This window comes from Carica papaya, chromosome 7 (assembly GCF_054855325.1).
Source record: "Carica papaya isolate Zhongbai chromosome 7, ASM5485532v1, whole genome shotgun sequence".
Taxonomy (NCBI): Eukaryota; Viridiplantae; Streptophyta; class Magnoliopsida; order Brassicales; family Caricaceae; genus Carica; species Carica papaya.
In genome coordinates, this window is record NC_142315.1 from 5,280,310 (window position 1) to 5,308,214 (window position 27,905).

At 35.7% G+C, this 27,905-nt stretch overlaps 1 protein-coding gene across 4 annotated transcripts in view; it reads right to left on the reverse strand.

The window, feature by feature from the left end:
* Window positions 1–9,610: 9,610 nt before the first annotated feature.
* Window positions 9,611–27,905, reverse strand: part of LOC110821957 (putative cyclic nucleotide-gated ion channel 20, chloroplastic) — a 77,048-nt gene continuing 58,753 nt past the window's right edge. For 2 of the 4 annotated variants that reach the window (XM_088206899.1, XM_088206896.1), the window contains 5 exons: window positions 20,733–20,810; window positions 19,725–19,854; window positions 18,790–19,036; window positions 13,790–13,952; window positions 9,611–10,063 (listed from right to left, as the gene is read on the reverse strand). In XM_088206899.1, coding sequence (XP_088063025.1) covers window positions 9,949–10,063; window positions 13,790–13,952; window positions 18,790–19,036; window positions 19,725–19,854; window positions 20,733–20,810 — 733 coding nt within the window. In that variant the 3' untranslated portion in view covers window positions 9,611–9,948. Of the gene's footprint in view, window positions 10,064–10,086; window positions 10,836–10,881; window positions 11,126–13,789; window positions 13,953–18,789; window positions 19,037–19,724; window positions 19,855–20,732; window positions 20,811–27,905 lie in introns of those variants that run through there. The other 2 variants (XM_088206897.1, XM_088206898.1) reach the window with 2 other exon arrangements.

Below are 27,905 nucleotides of genomic sequence, written 5' to 3' on the forward strand. Positions count from 1 at the left end.
GTGATACCGACTGGTACTTCCTCATAAGACAAGTCATCTTGGAGTAGAAGCAGTTCATGAGCCAAGACATGAGAGGGGTTCGGGTTGTACTTACGTAACATGGACACACGGAACACATTGTGGACCTTGGAAAGCTGTGGAGGTAGTACTAGTCTGTAGGCGGCAGTACCAATCCTGTCTAAGACTTCAAATGGTCAAATAAATTGGGGGTTCAGTTTTCCCCTCATGCCAAACTTACTAATTCCCTTGAAAGGAGTGACCTTAAGGAACACCCGGTCACCTTTCTCAAACGCTAAATCTCTCCTCCGGGTATCCGCATAACTCTTTTGCCTGCTCTGAGTCGTCTGAATGTTCTTTTTGATTTTAACTATTTTAAACGTGGTCTCCTCCACCAACTCCGGGCCGAAAAATTTTCTATCGCCCACTTCTTCCCAACAAATCGGCGATCAGCATGGGCACCCATATAACGCCTTATACGGAGCCATGCCAATGCTCGCTTGGTAGCTGTTGTTGTAGGCAAATTCTACAGGGGTAGATGGTCGTCCAATGGCCCCCAAAGTCAAGGATACAAGCTCGGAGCATATCATCAAGTGTACGGATTGTCCTTTCTGATTGTCCATCAGTCTGAGGATGGAAGGCAGTACTGAGAGACAGCTTTGTTCCCATGGCCTGCTGAAAGCTACTCTAAAACCGAGAAGTGAACCTGAGGTCCCTACCGGATACCACTGTCACTGGAACTCTATGCAATTTGATTATTTTTCGGATATACATTCTTGCCAACTTGTCCAAGGGATCGGTCATCCTGGTAGCTAGGAAGTGGGAAGACTTGGTAAGCAGGTCAACAATTACTCGGATAGCGTTATGTCCTGAACATGCCTTGGGTAATCCCGTTACGAAGTCCATGGTGATATGTTCCCACTTTCACTCCGGGATCGGTAAAGGCTGAAGTAACCCGCCTGGGTATTGATGCTCTGCCTTGACCTGCTGACATACCAAGCATTTAGATACAAAGTCAGCTACGTCCCTCTTTATCCCATTCCACCAAAATTGGGGTCGCATGCTTTGGTACATTTTGGTGCTTTCGGGATGCATGACAAACTTCGCGTTATGGGACTCTATCATGATGTCTCTCTTTAACTCACTGTCATCTGGGACACACACCCTGTCCTGGAACTGGAGTAACTCATCGGCAGAGACTCAGAATTCTGAGCTCACTCCCTGTTCTGCATCAATCTTGCGAGCTACTAGGGCAGGGTCGACTGACTGAGCTTCTATTATTCTCTATATTATCTCGGGCTGGACTATCAGACGGCCCAAACATGCAATTCTCTTCAGGTTCTGAAGTCGAACCTGTTGTGTGGCCCCAATTTACCTGCGTTCTGAAACCATCAAATGGGCTAAGATACTTGCACTTTTCCTGCTGAGAGCATCTACCACCACGTTACCCTTACTCGGATGGTACAAGATATCATAATCATTGTCTTTAAGGAGTTCCATCCACCTTCTCTGACGTATGTTGAGATCATTTTGAGTGAATATGTATTTTAAACTCTTATTATCGGCATAGATCTGAAAGGTCTCTCTGCATAAATAATGGCGCCAGGTTTTCAAGGCGTGTATGATTGTGACAAGTTTCAAGTCATGGGTGGGATAATTCTTCTCATGATTCTTTAACTGTCTGGACCCATAGGCTATGGCCTTCCTATGCTGCATTAGGACACAACCCAGGCCTAGATAGGAGGCATCACTATAAACTGTATATCCTCCCGATCCACTCGGTAAAGCCAGTACGGGTGCAGTGGTCTGCCGCTCCTTTAATTCTGAAAAACTTCTCTCACAGTCCTCACTCTACTTAAACTTGATATTCTTCTTTGTGAGTCGGGTTAGGGGAGCTGCTAGACTAGAGAATCATTCGACGAACCTGTGGTAATAACCTGCCATTCCCAGGAAGCTACGGATTTTCTTAACTGATGTCAACTTCTCTTAGCCAAGTACCGCTTCAACCTTTTTGGGATTCACTAATACTCATTCCTTCGATATGATGTGTCATAGGAAGGCGGTCTGCTCAAGGCAGAATCCACACTTACTCAACTTTGTATATAGTTTTTTTTTTCTGAGGACCTGCAAAACTTAGGCTAGATGATGAACATGTTCTTCTCTACTTTTTGAGTAGACCAAGATGTCATCGATGAACATGATAACAAATTGATCCAAGAATTCTCTGAAGACCCTGTTCATCAGATCCATAAAGATAGTCAGGGCGTTTGTTAGCCCAAATGGCATGACCAGGAACTCATAGTGTCCGTACCTGGTTCAAAAAGCCGTTTTGGGGATGTCTTCTGTTCTTATTTTCACCTGATGGTAGCCTGATTGCAGGTCTATTTTAGAGAATACCTGCGCACCCTGCAGCTGATCGAAGAGGTCATCAATTCTAGGAAAGGGATATTTGTTCTTGATCGTGACCTTGTTCAATCCTCTGTAATCAATACACAGTCTCAACGTTCCATTTCCCTTTCTGGCAAAAGTGACTCTGACACCCCAAGTAGACACACTGTGTCTAATAAAACCACTGTCTTGCAATTCAGTGATCTGTTTCCTCAGCTCTTCCATCTCAACGCGGCTCATGCAGTAAGGAGCAACTGAAATGGGCTGGGTACCTGGTTGTAGATCTATAGTGAACTCAACTTCTCTGTCCATTGGCAGTCTAGATAGTTCGTCCAAAAACACATCTGAAAAGTCTCATACTATTGAAATCTCTTAGATACAAATTTCCTTCTTGGGCTTGCCTAGTTAGAGAAAATAGCAAGGTTAAAGTACTTGAAAATTAAGGAAACTTGCCATCAAGGAATAAGTACCAAATGATTTTATTAATTTGTAAATGGCTCTTCATTAGGAGGATTGAATACAATCTTCTTGTTAAAGCAATCTATGGTGGCGTGATACACCGCTAGCCAATCTATCCCTAAAATTACATCAAAATCCCCCGTGTCTAACCCTATTAGGTCTACACTCAGTTTCTTATTTGCTATCTCTACGGCACAAGCCCTGTAGACAACTTCCCCTAATAGTGTTTCACCCCCAGCAGTAGACACAAATAATATTGAATCAAGTTTATCAGGTGATACATTAAGTTTGAAAGCAAAAATATGTGAAACAAATGAATGTGATGCACCAGTGTCAAATAAAACATGAACAATATGGTTACAGATAGTGTACATACCCTGTACCACGTCCGGGTCGGCATCGGCATCCTGTTGTGTGAGATTGTAAACCCTACCCTGAATAGGAGGTCTTCCTTGGTTCTGGTTCCTCGGGCACTCTCTCGCATAGTGCTGGGCACTACCACATATGCGACAGGTGTTGTTGAGGCGATAGCATGGTCGGTCCCCGTGATCCCTGCCGCAGTGCTTACAGATCTTGCCACGTACTGCCCCAAGAGCATGAGGGGGAGCCTGGATCGCCGGTCTAGGCCTCTTATTTTGTTGGACAGGTGCAGTAGGTACTAGTATGCGGGATGGAGCTGAGGGTCTGTGATTCCTGTTTGACTGAGGAAGGGTGTTGAAACTCCTCTCCACGATCTGCGCCTTTGCCAGAACGGCTGAATATGTCTTGAGCTCTAGTACCAATAAGTGCTGCTTGATCTCTGGGTGGAGGTCCCACTGGAACCTCCTAGCCTTCCTGCCCTCATCTATCAATGTCTCAGGGGAGTATCAGCTCAACTCTAGGAACTTACGAGTATATTCCGATACCGTCATGTTTCCCTGGACCAGCTGGACAAACTCCATCTCCTTTAGATGTCGGATGTGCTCGGAGAGGTACTCCTCATGAAAGGCTGCTAAGAACTGCTCCCAAGTGACTGGTGTAGGCAGGGTGGTCTGCTTGAGCTCCCACCAATAACCTGCTTCCCCCACCAGTATATAGGAAGCAAGAGCAACCATCTGTTCGGGAACCACTGCTAAGGTCTTGAAAGCCTTCTCTGTCTCTGCCACCAGTATTGGGCATCTTCGAAAGAGGACTCCCCTACAAAAGTGGAATGGTTCAGTCTCCTGTACCTCTCTACGTAGCCTGGGTCAATCAGGGAAGGAGCTGGGTCCCGTGGAAGAGGGACTGGGCCGGGTTGAGGATAGACTGAGGGGCCCTGTGGTGGCACCTGTTGATATAATAGGGGCACTAGATTGTTATGTGGCGGTGCCAGGCAGTACTGTGGCTGGGGCACCAGATTATACTGCGGCGGTGGTGCCGGGTGGTACTGTGGAGGAGCAGGCTTGTGCCGGGGTAGCTCGGGATCCGCTCGCTGTAGTGGTGGCTCAATCTGTGGTAGTGGGGGAGGTTCGGGTAACTCCTTTCTCTCCTCTTGACCTTGTTGGGCAACAACGATTCTTTCTAGCATCTCAAATATTCTGTCTTCCCGAAGCGAATCATCCCGGGATGCTCGGTTTAGTGGAGGTCTTCCTCTCCTCATCTCTCAGCAACTGCATTTCACAAGGAAAGGTTGAGTAACGATTAATCGGTTGGTATTTCTCTAAGTATTATTGTGTAAGGGATGAATTCGAGGAACGTGGCTCTGATACCAACTATAACGACCACGAAAATTAAACGAAAACATATATATAAAAATTCTAAGTGCGGAAGCAAAATAAAATATTATGATTAACATCTCTTACACAATAACCAAAACGTATTAAACGTATGAAAGAATAAGTTAACTAAAGTAAATACTAGAAATGAATACTATAAGGAAAACTATAAAATCTTTAGGCATCTACTCGCCGTCTTCCTGCGGAACGGGCTCGGGAACCAAGTGCTCATAATCTGAAATGGTTAAGTAAGGAATGAGCTACACTAGCCCAGTAAATATGTTACACTATCTCACTGTCACAGAAGTAAAGGTTGGTAGAAAATAAAAACGACCAATTGAGCATAATTTATAGCAAATTATTTATCAATAATAAAACTCTTTACTGTCTACTTACCTCGGTGAGATTCATGAAAATAACTTATGAAAATAATAACATTATAATATCATGAAATCATACGTACTCTGTAACATAACACATATCATACTTTTAATATTTCAATCATCAGGCAACAAATTTCCTCTTTTACCAGCCTACCAGTATCCATGGGGATCCATAGGGGTCCCCGCTACACGTGAACCATTCACTTTAATAACTCAACTCGAGGGCCGTCCCCATACCCCGTCCGGTATGGGCGCCAAAACCATAAACCTCAATACCCTGTCTGGTATGAGGGTGAAGCGGGCCGTCTCCATATCCCATCCGGTATGAGCGCCAAAACATTTAAAGTCTCCATACCCCGTTCAATATGAGAGACAACATTCCCGGTAGGGTTCCCTATGGACTCAGTCCGTCCACCATCTCCCAAGATATCTAGTGAGGCTGTCGACTTATCCATTTATCAATTCACATACCTTTTCTATTCTTTTCTTAGTTTTCTGTTTCTCACATAATCATGAATATTTAAACCAGTAACGAGCATCCAACAATGCAGGCATATTATCGGATTCACAAAATCAAGGCATAATGAAGTAAATAGTGATTCATGCATTCAAAACTATAGAATAAATAAATCAGATACCATAATGCATTTAAAACTGTAAAATAACTAAAATAGCAACTGTCCGAAAATATATCAGATCCGGACTCCATTAGCAACCTTAATTAATTATACATATCTATTAATTCATAAAATACCGTTTTATCATTTATTAAACTTTAATTCCGTGATAGGAAATAGGGTGAGTGATCCTTACTTGATTCGAAGTCTAAAATCAGTTTTTCACTGTACCTACGGGTAGTCCTTAGATTCCCTGAATTTTTTTTCGGGAACTGAAACACACTTCCGGTATCTGCACATGTCCCCAAAAAATTCCAAATGAGACCCAAGGCCTCCTCGGCCAATTTCGGAACTCCGGTACGGCGAAGAAACACACGTAGGGCCCTTGGTGGGCCAAAAAATATAGAAAACTGAGACTTACCGGCGGCGGAGCTCTCGGGTGCGGCAGTTCTTCCGGCGTGAGTCGTGATTTAGCGTTTTGCTCCGGTCAACCTATAGAGAAAAGGTCGGTGGTCACAGTGGTGTAAAAATTACATCGAATGGGAATCGGGAAGAGCCTCATCGGAGGCAAAAATTGATAAAACTCGCGGCGGCGTTTTTCGGCCAATTGACCGGTGGTTTGGCTCCGATTTGGCCACAGGTGGGTTCAGCATCAAAATCCAAGCCAATGGGAGAAATTTTACCTAGTTTTGCGGCCGAAAAGTGCTCCGGTGCGGCGGCGGGTGGCGGCGATCGGTTCCCCCAGCGGCTGGGTTGTCTTCTCCGGTGAGAGTTTTCACAGCTAGGGTTTGGGGTTGAGTGTGGATGAGATTATTTATAACATTCTCCTTTTAATCTGAGCTGTCCGATCGCGATTAAATTGAGAATAAATCTGGACCGTCCGTGCGCGCGAGAACGGATCTCAGCCGTCCGATCGCACGCACGCGGATCGCCCACGTGACTCCGTTCTGCGTAGCCTCCCGCGTCAGCGTCTCTGCCATGCGGCGTGTCCTGGTTGGTCAGGGCTGCTGATGGGGCTGCTGACGTGGCACAATTTTTTTAAATTATATTTTGACCCCCGATTTTCAATTTTCTTTTCAAAAATACTTTCAGAATTCAAATTTTCACCCATTTTTTTTAAAATTGTTTTCAATTAAATCTCAAAAATAATTTTACCATTTTTTATTATTATTATTATTATTTTTATTTTTATTGAATTAAATTAAACTAAATTTAAAACTATATAATTATTACATAATAAATCAATTATAATAATTAAAATAATTCCAATAATAATAATAATATTAGAATTAGGATGTTTCAAAAATGCTTTAAATATATATATATATATATATATATGATAATGCCGTTTGTCAGCAATATAATTCGAGAGATCACTTAATAAATCCACATAAAATGACAGTTTCAGCACATACATTGATTCTGTCTTGAAAGTTCTTGCACAAGTACTTTAATCAAGGTCAGTGCATCTATAAGTTGGTTGTTTGACACAACGTGATGAGGGTAGATGATTTTTGCCGAATCCAATTTTTGAAAAGAAAAAGGTAACTAAGAGAAAAATGTGCCATGTAATTTTGATTGACTAAAGTAGTAAAACAATATGTTTCATCCAAATTTTTAGAGTATACTCTTGGAGGGAATCAACCAACAACCAACTTTTTAATAGATTTTCAACCCATCTAAATTTAAAATTCGTTACAAAAATTGCTATGTATTCTACCTCCATGGAAGGGCAAGTAATGATTTTCTATTTCTTATGAGAGAAAGAGAATAAGTATTGCTCTTGGATAGATTATGAAGGTGATGTAGAATGCATAATTTTAATTGGTTCATTCTAAATCTTAATTAAAAAAAAATATATATATATAGAAATAAAATTTAGGAGTTCATCAATCACATTTATGAGTTACATCAACCAATTTATATTCTGCCTGATAATTTTTTCTTACTTTGCTATAAATTTTCAAACACTTTTTTTGTTTGATAAGCTTTTTATATCCTTCCATAATTGCGTTATGTAGATAAAAACCTTCATGTAGAGCAACAACGTTAACCCACAAATTCCTAAATAAAGCAGTTGGTCTATGATGAATATATATATATATATATTTATATAAATGTTATAATTCTTAATTAAATAATTACCTTCTTAAATAACTCAATTTCACATATGAATGTCAACTTCTAAACTCCTTTTGTTGAAGATTTTGCAAATAACTCCCACCACCAGAAAAAAATGATATATGCAAGTAGAAAACAATGGATGAACTATTATCAATTTTGTAGCAACGAGGTGCACGATATTTATTCATTTTCTTTAATTTCCACCATATATATATATGTGTGTGTGTGTGTATACATATATATATATATATGTAGTTAATTCTATCAAGAAAAGGAAAAAATCTGTATTCGTGATGACATCTTTTGGGGCTACAATACACAAACACACACACATATACATATGTATGTATATATATTAGGCAATGACATGTCATGGAAACAATGCTCTAAATATGAGTGTGTTATAATTTCATGGTAAGCTTCTGAAAAATTAACATTTGAGAAATTCTCTCAAAAATTAATATTTGAAAAATTATTTTCCATTTCCTTAACGATGTCTTCAATTACAGGCCAGATTCTGATGATTCTGGAGGGCCCAATTTCTTTTTCTTTTTCTTTTTGACAAAAAAACATAGGATCTTTGATCTTGCATTCTGTCATTATCACAATTAGGCAGGTTAATCTTAACATCAATTCATAATTAGGTAAGGAAATTAACTCAAGATGATGATTTACACATTCTTTGGCAAGTCCTCAAAACGTAAGTGTATATGAGAAAACCCTTTTTGCGAAAGCCAATCACTCACTTCTTAAATTGAAAGTCATCCATGTCTAGGAATGTGCAGAAATTGTGTTTTAACAGAAAAAAAAAATGGATTCAATTCAATCAATTTAATGGGTTCCATTAAACCATTTTTTCCCTTTCAATTCAATTTTAAGCAAGTGGATATCAATTTTTGCTTTAAAGTTTTCAGAAGCAAACCAACCAAAAAACCAAACATCACAAGTTCTTCTCTTATTTCAGATATCTAATTTTAATGTTAATAATATATATATATATATATATTATATTAACATTATAATGCAATCAAAAGGACCTAAAAAGAGATAAACAGAAAAGAAAGGTTATCGCATGAGCCTACAACCAGAATTCTCACTACAAGCACCAGAATCCATCTCCCTCCTAGAAAAAACCTAAGGCTCAGGCAACTTGTGAATTCTCACCAGAAGCTCTATTTGATATGATCTTCAAGCAAACGGCTTACTAAAATAAAAGACAGTAGTTAACCAGGTAATGATATTATTTTGCATTTACTTATATTTTCATAAAGAACTCAATTTGACTCATATTTATATGTCAACATAATCTTCGTTATTTCTTTTAACACACAATTTCTCACCTGCAGTTTTTGCCTTGTCTGATATAGAGTAGGCATCTTGTAGAGAAAACCAGATTGCCGGGTTTTCTCTCTCGGGGAAGAACTAAGCTTCCATAAGCTTTTCTCTTCTACCGGCCAACCACAACTACAAATATTGATGTTCTTTTCAATTGGCACTAGAAGATTTTAAAATTCAGCTAAAATTGAGTGAAAAAATGTTCATAGCTAGAATTAGAAAGGCATTGTAGTGTTTTACTCAAAAAGAAAAACCAAAGGACAAGCATTGAATTACATTCATTCATTGATTTGATCAATATATGCAAATACCCTAATCATTTCCAAATACATTCATCATTGAGTACGAGAACTAAACCTTAATTTATTTGCCAAATACATTTTTTTCCCAGAAAAAAGTAGTTTTCTAATGCCTCTGACAAGAATGAACAAATAAAGGCTATATTTAAAGAGATCAAATATAATCTTATATATAATCTCTATTGTAATACATGTTAAATATAAGAGTATATTTATCCTAAGAGTATATTTATCCCTTTATAGTGTATCTAAGTCCTGCATTACTATTCAAGCTATGAAGCATGAAAAAGATTGCCAAAGTCCATTAGCAGAAGATAAAGGTCTTGCATACATGTACATACATCAACAAAGTCTAAGAAAGGCCACATGATTCAGTAACTCTTCATCTATTTAAATCAATATTTAACCTACAAATATAGGACTAAATTTGACTCCAAGGTTAAAAATCTAGACTTATGTTCCTGGATGTCCACTGACCATCTGTATACAAACGCTAAATTCAAACTTCTAGTATCTTCATCTCTTCCTCTTCTGTTGATTGAACTTTCTACAAATATGGCCAGATGTTTCAGAAGCCCTAATGCACTCCACTGACAACTTACAAAATATATTATTATAATTGATGGATGCTCTGAGATGGATCTGCCCGATTTAAACGTTTTTTCAGGTATCTCCAAGCTACTTGAATCCGAGTAGCTGCCAGAGATCTCCAATAGGGTGATTCGTACCTGTCATGAAGACAGTGACAAGTTGGAAAGGAGAATTCTATTTCAGTCCCTGGGTCTAGCACAGTTAACTGAAATTGTTAAGATGGAGCTTTGAGATAAATCACATTTTAGAGCTGATATCATCCAACTGTCATTTACATTCATAATCTTGAAAACACAGCATATAACACATCGGCAACTGTTACATAGCCATTGAAAGTTTACGTTTATGATCTTGAAAATATATGACACACTGGGGCACTGCTATAAACCATTGGAAATTTACACTTACGACCTTGAAAATGCAGCATGTAACACACTGGGGCTTCGCTACAAAAGTTACCACAAAAAATTCACTTTATTTAAAAAAATTGACATGTTACAACAGATGTCATTCCTTTAGTTGATATCCCTCTCTTCAAAAATTTCAAATTCTGGTTGTCATTTATGCAACAATCAAGAAAAATAGTTACTTACATACCATATTTGTTGAAGAAAATATTATGATTTAACTATATGTTAGAAAGAACATAGGCATCTATAAGGATCTCCATGACAAGAAAAGCAAAAACTATGGAATAAAAAACTTAACTACGTAGGACAAATCTATCTACAAAATAAGTATATAGGAAATATATTTTATATCTTAATACTTTCCTCATGATGGAGCTTATATATTAGATGCACCAAGCTTGTAACAAATTAACTTCACACAAGTGCCACCTAAGAATTTTGTGAATACATCAGCTATTCAGTTTGTTGACTTGACTTCACGAGTGGTCCAAAGATAATGCTGCTAATTGGATATAAACAAGGTCAAGGAGATTAATACTCTCTTTATCAAGCATTCAAATTCAGGGAGAGTTATAATTTTATTAGTGCATGTTAATGACATCATTGTGATGGGAAATAATACAGAGAGATTAATACTGAAACAATATTTGACAAAGGAATTTGAGATAAAAAAATTAGGAAGGTTGAAGTACTTCATAATAACTGAGGTAGCTCACTCGAAAAAAGGGATCTTCATCTCCCAACAAAAATACATCGGTGATCTTTTGAGAAGTACAAACAAGCTACAAGCTAGACTTGATAAAAGAAGATGAGAGTGTTACATAAGAAAATGTATAAGAAATCAGTTAAAAGACATTTATCTATAAATATGAGGCCAGATATTGGCTATGTAATAAATATAATAAGCCAGTTCATACACAATGCAAAAGACAGTTACAGGTAGCATAAGAGTAATTACACTATTTGAAAGGAACCCTAGTAAAAAGTATACTGTTCAAAAGAATATCAGAATGATAATAAAAGACTATATTCATTCTAACCATAATGAGTGAGTAGTGGATAGAAGATTACTGCATGATATTGTACTTTCATTGGATGGAATCTTATTTCATGGAGAAGCAAAAAACAAAATAAGATAGCAAGATCAAATACAGAATCAGAATAGCAATGACACAAGGGATACATGAGTTGTTATAGTTAAAGATTATCTTAGAAGATTTGGAAATTAAATGGAATAGTTCGATGTGACTTTATTCTGACAACACGTCTGCTACTAGTATTGTCTACAATGTAGTAGAACATGACAGGACCAAGTGCATTGAAATTGATAGATATTTTATAAAAAAAAGGAAATAAAACTAGACAATGTCTTGATCTGCACACCCTATATGCTATCCATCTTAACTTGTACATATGCTCACCAAAAGCTTGAGTAACCCAACATTTCAAATTATCATTACCAAGTTGGGAAGGACCAATGTCTATTCACCAGTTAGAGGGAGATTGGAAAGTGTACAATTGCAATTACCTTATAGAAGGATATATTAGTAAATATATACTTTTGTGATTAGTTTTTAGAGTTTTCTCTACTTACACTTACAAGTTGTGTGTATAAAAAGTCAATTATTCAATAATATCATAGCATTCTTTTCTCCACGATTACTGAAGTCAATTCTATGATTTCAATTGCAAGCTGGATATGATTAAGATCTATGGTGTATCGAGAGAGAGAGAGTATGGAAATTCCCAAATTTGTTGGATTGGTAAAATAGAGATTGGTTAAGGATTTATTGCATTTACTTTAGGAAGATTTGATAGATAATTAGGAAGGTTTGGTAGATAATTTTATTCCTAATTTGTTAGCATTCTTTCCCATTTTAGTATACCAATTGTATTATAAATATATGCATACTACCTCGTAAATAGTAGAAAAATAAAATAAAAAATTCTTTTTTTTTTGTTTACGAGGCATTATTCGATGAATAATGGAAAGAGGCTATAAAAAAGAGATGTAGGCACTAAATAAGAACCAACATGAGAAGTCATTGAGCTGCCACCTAGAAACAAGCTTGTGAGATTCAAAAGTTGGTGTTTCCAGTGAAGTATGCTGGATGGCTACCTAGATAGGTACAAGCCAGACTCATGGGAAAAGGATAACAAACTCTATAATATGGACTATCAAGAGACATTTATTCCTGTGCCAAAAATGAATATGTTAAGAATTTTGATGTCTTTATCGACTAACTTTGATTGGTATGAAGCAATTTAATCTAAATAATGCTTTTCTTCACGAAAATTGGATGTAAGTGATATACATGGAGATTTCTTCAGGTTTCAAGGGAATAAGAGACAATAAAGTGGACAGATTGAAGAAAGCATTGTATAATCAAAGCTACCAAGAACTTGGTTTGGAAGATTTATCAAAGTAATACTTGCCATTGGGGATAGACAGAGTCAAGGAGATAATATGATCTTTGTATGTCGATAAAATAATTGTTATAAGAAATGATGAGAAAGAGAAGGAAACATTGAGAAATCACGATGTTGCAAATTTCTCCTATATATATCCACAGGTGAACTTATGTACTAAATCAGTTATGTATGGGTTTGGTTGTGAAGGTTTACCGCCTATGAGGCAATGGTGTAACAACTGAACTGCTCTTGAAATTGCAGAAAATCCAGTTTTTCATGAGATAACTATGCATATCAAGCTCAAATATTATTTTATCTAGGAAAAACCTTAACAAATAATTGATCTGTACTAGTCATGTCATAACTGGAGACAACTATGTGCATTTTCATAAAAGCTCTATGAAAAGCTCTATGAGGTTCTAGATTGATTACATTTACAACAAGTTAGATATCATCACTTCTGCTCTAACTTGAAAGGGAGTATTGTACATATAGTACAAATATATATTTGGTAGGTCAATGCATTTACAGGCAACCATATATTTTTGTAATTACAGGAAAGACAGCTAAGAAAAATGCCAACGAGACAACAAACTTTCTATATGAATATGAACAATTTCTTCCTAAAAGAACATGGAGAAAATAGTTTCACCAAATCAAAAACTATCACTGAGAATAATAAAAAGCGAATTACTAGGGAAAAGTTTGACCAAGTGTGGAAAACACAATTTGGAACTCAGAATTTTGCATTGATCTAGTGATCCTCAAAAGTAAAAAAGTAAGCAAAGTTTTGTCATTAAACCTCAAAATTTTAACTCTTTCATTCAGGTGTAGATGCTTTATCAAAAATCCACATAAGTAACACAATCACTAACGGCTTTGCCTGATTAAGGATTTTGCTTGTGGAGTCTGAAAAGTGAAGTTGAAACATATTAAACTGGACTATAATCCAGAGCGACACTATGAACCCAGTGCATTGTTCAAATTGTTGAAGTATTGCCTTGAGTTTATGCATGAACATAATGAATTGATAGAACTAACCTTATGGCTCCTTGAACACGAGAGTTCCTCAAGAATCTTGAGAACAGACTTGTGACTTCTTCAAGGTCTGCAGCTCGGAGTGAAAATGCTTCGACATTTGTCAAGCATCTTACCATCCTGTTGCTAAGCAATCGTTGTCCAGGGATCCTGATTTTTTTTCCATCTGCAACAGAAGTCACGTTAGATGGGGGTTATACTGCTGATTTTCAGGCTCAGGCATCTCATGGCACAGGAAAATATATTGGATATTGTGGGAGAATATGATATGTTTTATCGAGTAACACATCGATATTTATATATAATGCTAACTACCGAAGTGAAACCCCAGCAATTAGTTTCAACCTTTTTAAGAGGCTAATAAATTAACATATTCTAGGAATATATCCTTTTTAAAAATAAAAAAAAAACAAGTAAATTACATATAATAAGACTTACCAAAGCTTCCCCTCAAGATGAGGAGTAGATATTGTCTATTTTCAGCTTGGTAACAATTGCTTGAAATGCTGGATTACTCAAGCCCTAGGAAAGTATTAGCAAGATGAGACTTAAGAGTGCATATAGGATGCACAGATCAAACCATAATCTGTTTTCTCTTTGATAAAGTGTTTGTCCATTTCAATGTATTTGGTTCTGTTATGTTGTATCATATTGTACACAATATTGATTGCATATTTGTTGTCACAGTCTCAAAGGATCATCCCACTTAATCTTCATGTCTTCCACAATAATCTTTAACTATAGCTCACACCCCTTGTACCACTATTCTGATTCTGCAGTTGACTTGGCTATCACAATCTGTTTGTTACTTCTCCATGTAGCAAGATTTCCTCCAAGGAGAGTACTTATCCACTACTCATCATCAATCACGGCTTCAAGTATGGTCCAGTATTCTTTTTGAACAAAATGCCTTGTCCTGGGGTTCTGTTAAGGTAGTGTAATATTCTTTATGCTGCTTGCAGGTAGATTTCTTTGATATTGTACATAAATTGACTTAGTACATTTACTGCATAAGCAATATCTGACCTCATGTGTGACAAATAAAATTAGTTTCCGAACTCATCTACGATACATCTCTTATTAACAACATCTTCCTCCACCAATCCTAGGTTGTGGATGGTATCCATTAGTGTGCTTACAGGTTTGCATACTTGTTTTCCTGTGTCTTTCAAAAAGTGCTAATATACTCTTACAGAGATAAGGAGAGTACTTATTTTCAACGAGCCACCTCAATTTCTAGGAAGTATTTCAAATTTTGTAATTCCTTTATTTCAAATTTATTTGTCAGACATTGTTTGAGTGTCAATCTTTCATTTTTATCATTTTCTATTACAATTAGATTATCAACACACACGAGTAGAACTGTAAGGCCTCCCTGAATTTGAGTACTTTACAGTCTCCTTGACTTCGCTTGTATCCCATGATTAGCAATACTTTGGTGAATCCTCTGAACTGGGCTCTAGACAATTGCTTCAATCCATATAGTGGTTTTAAGTTTGTATACTTTATTGGGTCCTGCATTCTTAGCAAACCTAGATAGAATTTTCATGTATATTTTCTCCTAAAGATCTCAATGTAAAAATGCATTCTTCACATCAAATTGCTGAAGTTGTGAATCATAATTAGCAACTAAAAAAACAATATTTTGATTTTATTAATCTTTACAATAGGTGCAAAGATTTCTTGATAGTTTATCCTATAGGTTTGCGTCTATCTCTTGATCACTAGCGTTGTCTTATATCTTTCTATAATACCATATGCTTTGTACTTTATAGTTAATATTCCACTAACCTTTTTCTTTTAGGTAGATTCACTGTCTCCCACGTTATATTCGTTTCTAATGCCTACATTTTGACATTAGTAACATTATTTCATTTTTTACAGGATAATATCTCTAATAGTTTAGTAGAAGTGTTGAATACCATATTTTATTATTTAATTAGTTAATTATTTAATTATTTAGTATTATATAATTAGGACTTTATAAGAATAATAATATTATATTATTCAAATTTTAGTAGAATAAGAATTTTTTTATTAATATGTTAAAAATTCTATAAATAATCTAAATGTAACAATTTAAAAGATGAAAAATAAAATTATTATTTTTTCTCCTAAAAATCAATATGTTATCATAACTTAATAAAACTATTTTAGAGTTTTAATTTCAGAATTCTTTCTAAACCCTAAAATAACATAATATGTTGGGTTAGTACTTTTTTATCCAGATCTGCTTTCATCACCACCTAAGATGGATTTGAACCTGCCAATGTGTTATGTGGCATTTACGGCGATTTTCAGCGACGGTTCAGACGCCGGTAAAAAAGTGCAGCTGCACTGTGGAGGCACTAGAAAAAGGTGCAGCTGCACTCTGAAGGCGACGGTAAAAAGGTGCAACCGCACTTTGAAGGCACCGGTAAAAAGCTACAGCTATACATTTGTAGTAGTCGGTAAAGAAGTGTAGCCGCAAATCTGCAAGCATTGGTAAAAAGGTGTAATCGCACTCTGAAGATATTGGTCAAAAACTGCAGCCACACATCTATAGATACCGGTAAAAAAGGTCGCATCATTCCATTTTGTGCGCACCTTCAGAGGTTTGTTCGGAGAAGACGAGTCAACTTGACTTCGAGCTGTTTTTTGAGCTGACTTCGAGCCATTTTAAAACCGAATATGAGCCGTTTTAGAACTTAACCCAAACCGTTTATTAATTGAACCTGAGCCATTTTAGAGCCGAATCGAGTCATTTTGAGTTGGGTTGAGCCGTTTGAGCCTAGTCGGCATGCATACGTTTTTGGTAAATTGCATGATGACTCTTTCAGAACTTGATTTGTAAGTTGGGTATGTGCAATATCCCTGCACCAATTTGAGGGGGGATGTTGAATATCATATTTTATTATTTAATCATTTAGTATTACATAATTAGAATTTTATGAGAATAATAATCTTATATTATTAGAATTCTAGTAAAATAAGAATTTCTTTATTAATAGATAAGAAATTTTATAAATATAAAGGGTGAAAAATAAAATTATTATTTTTTCTCCTAAAAATCAATAAGGAGTAAATATAATATTTAAACTAATGAGGAACTTTCGCAAGATAATGACAATTTTTCAAAGAAATCAAAATGTGAGAATCGATATAAAATGGTTTTAGTACATTTTCTAGTTCCTTTTCGAATTGCAATGAACATATTAATATCAGATGACAAGAAATTATAAGAATTACTTCATTCCTAAAATTAGAGTCTAATGCTTGGACTTGCTTTAGTTCAGGATTTGGATTCCTCTTCCTTGAGAATGCTTGAGAGACCATCGTGTCATGTAAGATTTCATGATCTTTGGTTACAGGTTCAAGATCATTGTCGAGTATGTTTGTTGGGTTTTTAGGTGAATCAGGCTGGTTTTCTAGGTTTAGAGGTGAGTGGAGGGATATAAACACCGACTGGGATGGAGAAGGCAAAGGAAGGTCAAGAAGAAATATGTCTCTATCCTTACCTTCCATTATGGTCTTCACTTGATGATAACATTGAGTTAAACATGATTTGCTTCAACAAAAATAACATCTGTAGAAACATGGGAAGTACTTGGATTGAGGAGTATCCCCACAAAAACGCATTTAGTAGCTCTTGGTTCTAGTTTTTCTATATTTTATTGATGTATGTGAACAAATGATACACAAAAACACATTTGCCTTAGTATGTTCAATCATTATCCTCAGATTCTGACCATGAAATATATAGTGAAAGGGAAAAAAATTACTTTGCAATTCATATCATGAGAGAGTTTATTTATATACATAGGATTACTAGATAGCGTTAGAACATGAAGTACATTCTTAAGAATAAAAGTGGGAGTAATCTTTATATAGCTAACCCTGCAATAGTGATTGGTAACCATCTGCAATAGCTACTTTCCTGTTGTTAGGACAAGGGATGTCTTTATGCACTAAATTTATCAAAAAGTGTGTCATAGGATTTCTAACTCCTAAGAGAATAATCTAGGAATTTTTAAATAATTTATTTATGGTATTTAAACCATATGAAAGAGGAAAATTACGTGAATGTGTCAATGAACATATACATGTGGGTTTTTCTTAGAGTTTCGAGGAGATTTCTTAGCCTTTCAATCTCCTCCTTATTGAACTCTTTTTGGTTTTGCCCTTACCTTCCTCTTCCTGACTTGTTAAGTAGGCTTGTTCCCAGTTTCTATGTTGTCGACCTTTATGTCCCACTCCTTACTTGAGGTAAAAGACTTTCCATTCAATTTCCAACACTTTTCTTTGGTATGCTTTGTTTTTTAACAAAAAGTGTACTACAGGTTGTCTCAACTATCTCTACTCGTTTTTGGTGATTCAGTTTTTTCATTTTCCTTAAATATCTGATGATGGATTTTGGACCCATTAGTCAACATAACTGAGCCCTCAGTTGGCCGGGGTTCTAGCATTATTTTTCTTGCACTTTCCTTGACTATAATGATAGAAATTACCTCATTCATAGAGAACAATTCTTCTTTACTGAAATTTAAATCCTAACTTGGTTAAATTCAACACTAAGACTTGCCAGAAAATCATAAATTTTATCTCGCTCAATAATTTTTTTTTAGTGTAACTGCATCTTCATTGCATTTCATCTCTATGCTGCGACAGTGATCTAGCTCTTGCTACAATCCCTTCAAGAGATTAGCATAGCTGCATCTTTCCTGCTTGGTAAAAGTAGTCTTCACCTTTAGTTCATAATATGAGCACCATCCTGAGTTCTTGAGAAGGTATATCTAAGGTTATTCTAGACGTGTTTGGTGGTAAGCAAAAACAAGCAAATAACACCAATCTCTAGCAGCATTGAGTTTATACAATTAAATTAGTCTATTTAAGGAGCATCCTCTTTTTACAATTAAGAACAAGTTTATACAAACTTGCTTTCCACCATATATTCTTTTGTAGCTTGAAAAACAATGACTAATGCACTGAAAATTTTTATTTCAAATTAGCATTTCCAATCATACCTCTATTTACTGACGAGTGTTCAAGACACCATGTGAGAAGTTCCTCTCCACAGACATCTCCCTCGGACAAGGGAAGCACAATTCCATCATCTCCAATGCTCTCCATTTTTCCACGCACAATGAAAACCATCTTATCAATTAGACTGCCACAATCCAAAACCCGACTTTCTTTAATGTATGTTTTTTGCCTTAGTTTCTCACAAATGGCATCTAAGATAGGTTCATCCATCAAGGAAAAAATTCGAACCTGCAAAGACAACACATACTTGGATTAGAAAATGCATACGTTCATCTATAAAAAACTATTGATTCTTTGAAAGGAAAATACGAGATATAATAGACAAGCACCAATGAAGTGCCGTCCATGAGCAGAAGAAATTTACAGCTCAATCAAAATATTAATAAGATATCCAAAATTCTTGTGAGTTGAGAGAGAATGACTTTTAAACAAATAATACAAAGTCTAGATCAAAGAATGTTGTACTTGGTCAAAAGAAAAGCAACATCCTCAAAACTCCTATAGTTTGTGTCCAGAAGGTAGGAAAACAGGAGATAGTAACCACTTAGGAGAAAGTCTCTCACCAGAAAATAAGAAATTATTTTAATAGAATCTCGCTAATCTTGTCACTTAATTACAAGTCAAAATTCAATGCATTTAATCAGAATCTCAAGATTTTAGAACTTAATTAGAAATCAGAATCCCAAATTTTCACAAAGACAATAGCCAAAATAAGACTTTTAAGTAACTAAGAACTAAAACCCTGATAAAACATGAGAACTTGCCATCATATAATAATTATAATAAACATGGTGGTAGTCCTATATTCGTAAAAATTATGCTAGATGGTCCGACATCAAATATGATGTCACTATAGTTAACAAACATGCAGCTGAAGAAACAATTTATACTATTTCATAGATTTCCAAAAACTAACTTTCTTAATAAACTTGAAGAGATGGCGTCTTATATCTCGTTGGAGGTCCTCAGGCAGGTTCTCCAAAAGCACCTCTTCATTCACCCCTCTTGTAGCAGCCCAATTATACCGTTCAGCTTCTCTTACTTTCCTGAAAAAAAGGGTTAATTATACAGATTAATCTGCAAATAATGCTGCATATCTTCGTATTTGTAGAACAGAATTTAATAGATACTTTTACTAATATGCTTCTATAAATATTTTGTTCCTTAATGGAGTTGTTTATCAATTGTTTATTTCTTAAAAAAAAAAAAAATGCTGCAACTGATTTTATTAGATATCTCTAGTAAACCCAACAATTTATTAGGGACATACAAAGGACATTCTTTTTATAAAAAATCTTAGCTATCAGGTGGGGGCAATTATTACGACAAGATCAAATGCAACATATCTAGATAAACCTAGTCCAAGACAAACAAAGGGAGAAATTTAATGGAGACTATAAGGAAACCTCCACAAGATGAATCCCCTAAACAACTCTGATAGCCACAAGACCTATATGGAATAGCCTGCATGCTAACGTTTGAGTCTTGTTTTGGGGTGAAGCTCACATACTACAGTCTGCAAATAGCATTTGTGGAAATATATAAAGATCTGTTTATAATTTAAAAGTAAAAAGAAAAAATAAGGGATGAAACACAAGAAGAGTTTTCTTATACGAATCTCCTTGGCAAGAAAACCTATATGAGACTCCCAAAATGCTAAAGTACAACAGGCTCTAGTTTTTTGATTAAGCATACTGCAGGCTGCACGTATAGGTTATGTAACTTTATGCAGATAAGTTTGCTTTCATTTCTGGACAGCTCAAAATCAAATTCTACTTTGATGAACTTTTAAATTTCTTGACTATTTGTCCATGCATATGGGCCTTTGCTCTTGGCATATTGCACGTGACCATAATAATTATCCATTAAAAGCAACTAAGGTTAAATCACGGTGAAGTATGGGGAAAAAGTTATTTAATCTCACCTTCTTAGTTCTCCTGGCAAGCGACGATGGCTCATCCACTGCTCAACATCACGACGCCTTAAGGACCTTTCCAACCGCCTGGCAGAAAATAAATAAATAAACAAGTAAATTTAGAAAATAAAAAATAAGAACAAAAGGCAGAAAATTAATAATAAAACATTAGCCAAAATTTTAATTCTCATGCAATCTTCAATATAATAGATAAGTATTGACTACCATATTTTATTATTTAATTATTTTAATTATTATTTAATTATTAAGTATTATTTAATTAGAATTTTATGAGAATAATAATTTTATATAATTAAAAATTTAGTAAAATAAAATTTTTGCTATCAGTAGATTAGAAATTTTATAAATATTTTAAATGTAACAATATAAAAGATATAAGAAATAAAATTATTATTTTTTCTCCAAAAATAACATGGTATCAGAGTCAAATAAAATTATTTTAAGATTCTAATTTTATAGTATCCTTCAAACCCTAAAATAACACAATAAATTGGGTTAGTACCTATTTACTAAATCTATTCTTATCACCACCTTAAACGGCATCGGAGACTCATCACCAACCTCCTCCCAACTCAGGTCAGAGAGAGAAAGCCATAGAAAAACATCTGTGATTCTTCCCGTCACCTCCGACCGCCACTTAAAGGAGAAATAGAGGTGGCGGGCGGCTGATTAGACCACAACACATAGTGGCGGTGGTGCGGCGACCAGATCTGCAGCGTGAATTGCATAGAAGGTGAAAACGACCGGTTCTATCCGGCTTTCTAGGTAGAAGAAGCCTCGGGCAGCTTGGTCATAGGAGGCCGAAAGAGAGATCACATGACCAGGTGATTTATTTAGATTTGTGCGACTGGATGAAGCGATGCAGACCTTCCATGCGCAAGAAGACGAAAAAGAGAAATGCGTGCTGGAGAAGAAGACCCAGCCATGGCGGTCCGCTTTGCGCAAAGGCAGAATCAGCGCATTTTTGGCACAAACTCACCAGATCCGTGCTGGATCTAGACCCGTCGGCGTGTTCTGTGATGTTTTCGGTGATTTCTGACAACGGCGAGTGGTGGCTGGCGGTGGCACGTGACGACACATGGTGGTCCGGTGGCAGGGCATTCGGTGGTGCGTGGTGGCGCGTAAGACCTCTGTGGTACTCTGGTGGATCCCGAGCCGTTTTTGAGTTGAGCCCGAATCGTTTTTGAGTCGAAACTAAGCTGTTTTTGAGCTGAGTGAAGCCATTTTGAGTCGGGCTGAGCTGTTTTGGGTCGGACGAAGCAATTTTGAGACGGATTGAACCGTTTTGAGCCGAGCAAGCCATTTTGAGTTGAGTCGAGCCAAACTGCTATCTGATAGATCTAGTTCCAGTTTGTAATATTTTTTTGGCATCCTTTGGTGTTGGTAAAGTACAGGATAGTTCTTCAGAATTTGGTCTGCAAGTTGAACATGCTTGATATCCCTATACTAACTTGAAGAGGTATTGACTACTATATTTTATTATTTAATTATTAGATATTATGCAATTAGAATTTTATAAAAATAATAATCTTATATAATTAGAAATTTAGTAAAATAAGAATTTCCCTATCAATAAATTAGAAATTATATAAATTCTCTAAATGTAACAACATAAAAGGGGTGAGAAATAAAATTATTATTTTTCTCTAAAAATCAACAAAAAGATATTTTTGTTATGCATAATTTTTTATGCTTATATCCTATTTATCATAATCTTAAAGGCATTTTGAAATAAATATACGATATATCAATAACCCTTATGTCACTTGGGAAGTATTAGAAAAGTTACAGTTGACTTTCAACAATAAATTTGTCACGGGATCTACAAAAATCAGTTCATCAACTAAAACTCAAAATAGTTTTTAATATGAACATAAAATTTAAAATTTTCTATAAACGTAGTCTAAATTACACCCTCATCTAACAAAATACACAATGGGGAGCCCAAAGATTCTCTCTCTCTTCCTTGTATTATCCATGCTAACAATACGTTCTCAAACTACCTCCCTTGGAGGGAATGCAGCCCTGAGGGAAGAGGCGGAAATTTCCATAAAGAACTTCCTCAAGAATTTTCTTATCTTACACGAATTCAAAATTATTTGTTTTTTTAACAGAAGAAGAATTTCTATTGATGTGAGGAAAAAAAGAACTATAAATGCAGAGAATGAGATATCCTTAGCAAAAAATCAAAATAGTGAGAAAGAACAAAAATGAATCTATCCTATGGGATGCAAATTATTGTGTCCCAATTCTGATGGAGTTAGAAGATGACTCCATCAGTGTAGTTTCCATTTGACTTTGGCCCATATGGTGGCCAGAAAGGTGGTCCTATCCCTCAACTCTTTAGTGGATGCATAGCAGTCATAAAAAATGACTATAGTTCATCTGAAGCCATATAATCCATAGACCTACAAAGATCACACCTTTGCTATAGAGGTTTCTCTCCCTTCCTCATCCATTTCCTGTGAATTAATGGACTTAAAAAACTCTTTATTGTTGGAGTGGCCCATCTAAGACCAACTAGATGAACCATTTCGGTAAAAAACTTACAACCTATTGCACAATGAGGAAAAAATGTGAATTTCTCTCCTCTCCTTTGAAGCACATAAAGTAGATGCCTGAAGATATCAGTGAGGTTGATGGACTTGTAACATTTCATTTGTATTGAGCCTGCAATGAATGATTGTCCATGTAAATACCTTGACCTTTTATAGAATTTACGCTTTCTAAAATACTTTGGCAATAGATATGTTCTTGGAGATAGGGTTTTCTCTGAGGTGGTCAAGAAAGGCTCGTAAGTGTACAAGCTTGAGGGTTCCAAGGACTGAATTCTGGTATTAGGTTGAGGTGAAATACAAGTTGTCTTTAATCCAATCAATAAAATTTGTACGTAAATAACAAATAGGGGTGTTGTGCCTAGACAAAAGGTAAAATAACCAGGGGGATTGGTGGCCAATGGTTGATCCCCCAACCATGAATCTTCTCAAAGCATCACTTGAGAATTACATCCCTCTTTTGACCAGGTTTAGAGGAATGAACAACAACTAGACTTCACAAATGCCTTTCCAAGAACATATGAGTAATAGACCTTTTTGCTAAGGATCTCATTCGACCCCGCCATGACCATAAATACTTTTCACCACTATGTGCCACAAAGAATTCAATTTCCCTGGGAAGCACCAAAGCTATTTAGCGAATAAAGATAATTTTTTTAATCTAAGATTTCTAATACCTAAGCCACTGAACTCTTGGTCTACCAATACACCTCCTAACTTACTAGATAATTCAAATTTTCTTCTCCTATTCCTGATAAAAAAAACTCTCTCTGCATCCTTATATTTTCTCTATTACCCCAATGGGTACACTAGACAAAAGATAGAAAGTGGTATATTACAGAGGAAAGCCTGAATTAAGGTGACCCTACCTCCTAAAGAAAATAGTCCCCTTTCCAACTCTACAAATGTTTAGCATCTTTGTTCTCTACCAAATCCCAAACAACCCTAAACCTCGGATCATCCATTAACAAAATTAGAGAATTATAGTGTATTCTATTAAACTACAAACTACCTCTTGACACTACATATAAATTGTACATAGAGGAGTAACTAGTAACATATGCAAAAAAGTCACTCTCCTAAATAAAACCTTCTAAATAAAATCCTTTTGTCATGGCGAATTTTACCAATCAAAACATCTATCATTACTAGAATAATCATCCAATGATGTTCGAAGAATGATCAACCTCGGAATTATGTAATCCTAGGATTATGGAATAATTAGTCCTGGAATTTTACATCTATTTTTCAACATTCCCTCTCAAACTGGCTAATAGATATCTCCCATTTCCAGTTGGCAACAATCTCCTGAAATTGCACATTATTGAGTTCCTTTGTCAACATCTCTTTTATTGGTTCCTTACGGAGACATTAGGTGTACAAATTAGACCACTGTTTAATTTTTCCTTTATATAATATTTATATCAACATATTTCATTCAGTCATTTTACATAGAATCATGTATGATACTTATTGCTAACTTATTATCGCAATAAAGTCTCATAGTTTCATCCCACTCAATCTTTAAATCTTTACAGAGTGTTTTCAATTATATCAGTTGAAATAACTCTTTAGGCCATGACCTTAAACTTGGTTTCTATACTAGACTTCAATGCTAAATTTTGTTTTTTTTGTTCCTTCATGTGACAAGGTTACCTCCAAGAATGGTACAGTATCATGAGGTGGATCTCTCCATAAGCGAACCTACATAATCTGCATCTTTCTATGCTTCAAGTAATATCCCGACATTCTTCTAAAATAAAATTCCCCTCCCATGAATAGATTTCAAGTAATCCAGAATTTCATAGATAGTTTGCAGATGTGTATTCCTTCAATCATGCATGAATTAGCTTTCTACACTTGCAACATATGATATCTTTGGCTTGTAAGATAAATAAGTTTCTCACTAGCCTCTAGTACATCTCTTTATCCACAGTAGGGTCTTTCTTTATTTCTCATAGTTTATAGTTCGAATTGATTGGTGTATAAGTAGGTTGTGAAATAAAGATTCCTTACTGTGTGTGCACTATCTCCATCCTAGGAAATACTTCAGTTTTTCTAGATGCTTTATCTCAAAATTTTTTGATTCATAACTACATCAAAGTCTCTTTTTCTTACTCGTTATTTTTTTTACAATTATGATATCAATGTATACCAACAAAGTCGTGACTTCTTTTACAACTAAGTAATGAACAATATATGGTCCCCTTGAATTTGTTTGTAACCTATGGTTGTCATCGCATTTCAAACCAAGAGACATAAAATATTGTTTTTAGTTTATAAACCTTGTTAGTCCCTAAACTTCTTCCAAAACCAGGAGCAATATCTACATAGATTTCTTCCTCCACATCATCATGAAGAAATACATTTTTAATATTAAACTGTTGCACATCCCAATAGAAATTGGTGGTAAATAATAGTAACATTCTTACTGTATTCATTTTGGAACTAGAGCAAACATCTCCTAATAATCTACTTCCGAAGTTTGTACAACTCCTAGACACCAATCACACTTAATACCTCTCAAGAGTTCCATCTACTTTGTATTTCACAGTAAAAAGCCACTTGCATCCTACTGATTTCTTTCCCTTTGGCAATTCCGTGACTTGTCATGTATTGTTCTTCTCTAAGTGATGTAGAACCCGAAATCAACTAATGTGATAAAAAATCCTACATATATTTTAGTGTTCAGAATCTTTAAATTCTCAACAATCCTCCTTACTTGACCTACATTCAACATGTGAATGTCAACCAAGATAATTGGGATGATGATTTGAATTGATTAAACACCACAAGATGGAATCTTGATAAGTGAAATCCATTCAAGAAGGTTGATAAAACGCCACAAGAATTTAACTTGATAAGTTGAATCAATTTCCACTCAACAAGAAAGTTGAAAAAAACCTCATTAGTTGAAAACTAAAAACTTATAATTTTATTATTCTCAAATTTTGAATGAATTCAACTAAAAATTGAAAATTTATTTATAGAGTAGGTAATGTGCATTATAAGAAAACATATTTCCTAAGTTAATTGTAGAAATTACAAGAAAATTAAATCTTATCTTGAATGAGAAAATAATGAAAATTAAGAAAACTTTGACTATAATAGGCTAGATAGAATATTTTCTTTTTAAATGAGAATATTTTAATTAATTATGAAGGAATTAGAGAAAATAAATATGGTTCATTAAGGCTGATCTTTAAAGGAGTAAAGAAGCCACCCATATCTTTCCTAAACCATAGGATTTAGATTTGATTTTCTTTTCCTTTAAGATATCACATGGTTCAGAAACAAGTCTTCCCTCTTGACTGATTCTTCCTTTAAAGAAATTCTTTTCCCTTTCCTTGTTCACATCACTAAGCTTCTGTTCCAACTCTCATACCTTTCCTTAATTCCTCATTACAAAATGTGATAGACAATATTGTAGGAACTGGAATAGTGTTTATGCTCATAAGGAAGGCTCTATGAGATGATGAGACTTCTTCAAATAACATAAAGTGAGATAGTGAATATAATAGATGCTTAGTCACTCTCTTGATTATTTTGAATAGCAATTGGCAGGTGAATGTCACTGTTTTGCTCTCGAGTTCCTTTAGAGAAGTAGGTTCAAAAATTGTAGTTACCCTATTATTAGGATTGAGAAAAAAATCTCCGAACTGCTCATATCTCCCCAAGTCTCACGAATAGGGATTTACGTGTTGTGATGAATTGGAATAATGGGAAGAGAAAGTTGGGTGTGTTTGTTGAATACCATATTTTATTATTTTATTAGTTAATTATTTAATTATTTAGTATTATGTAATTAGGATTTTATGAAAATAAGAATCTCATATTATTAGAATTCTATTAGAATAATAATTTCTTTATTAATAGGTTAGAAATTTTATAAATACCCTAAGTGTAATAACCTAAAGATCGAGAAATAAAATTATTATTTTTTCTCTAAATTCTACATGGTATCAAAGCAAAACTAAGAATATTTTAGAATTTTTAATTTCAGAATTTCTTTCAAAACCCTAGAATATTCTCACAATCCAGCTAAATGGAGTCCTAACCTCATTGGAGGCCTGCCGCCCTGTTCCGGTGAGCGTCTCCAGCCTACCCAATCTCTCTCTGCTCCGGCTGCACTCAGCTGTTCACGCTGCTTCCTCGCGCACAGCCTCTGGTTTGCAGTATTTTCTTCTCTGGCTCCCTTGCACGCAGCAATTGGTTTGCATACGATCTCTGATTTGACCTCTGCCTCTTCGCACAGTTTTTGATCCGCGATTTCCATTGTTTCTGCTTTCCAGCTTCCTGGTGCATCTGCGTCTGCGTCTGACCAGAAGATACTGGTTCCAGAGGCATCCTAGTTGCGAATCAACTTGCTTCGGTTCTGCCTTCGATCAGATTGGAGAGAACAGAAGGTCTGATTCTTTTTTTTCCAGTTTTGCAAATTGGATCCAAATCTGCACAGCCACTGATGTGCAACACGGCGGAAGAACGTCAGTGCAGCGGAAAGTCAGTTTTGTCTGAAGAAGGAGGCGCCCGAGCTGTTTTTGAGCTGATTTTGAGCCGTTTTGAGCCGAATTGAGTGTTGCTGCCTTGCCAGACAGATCTACTTCTT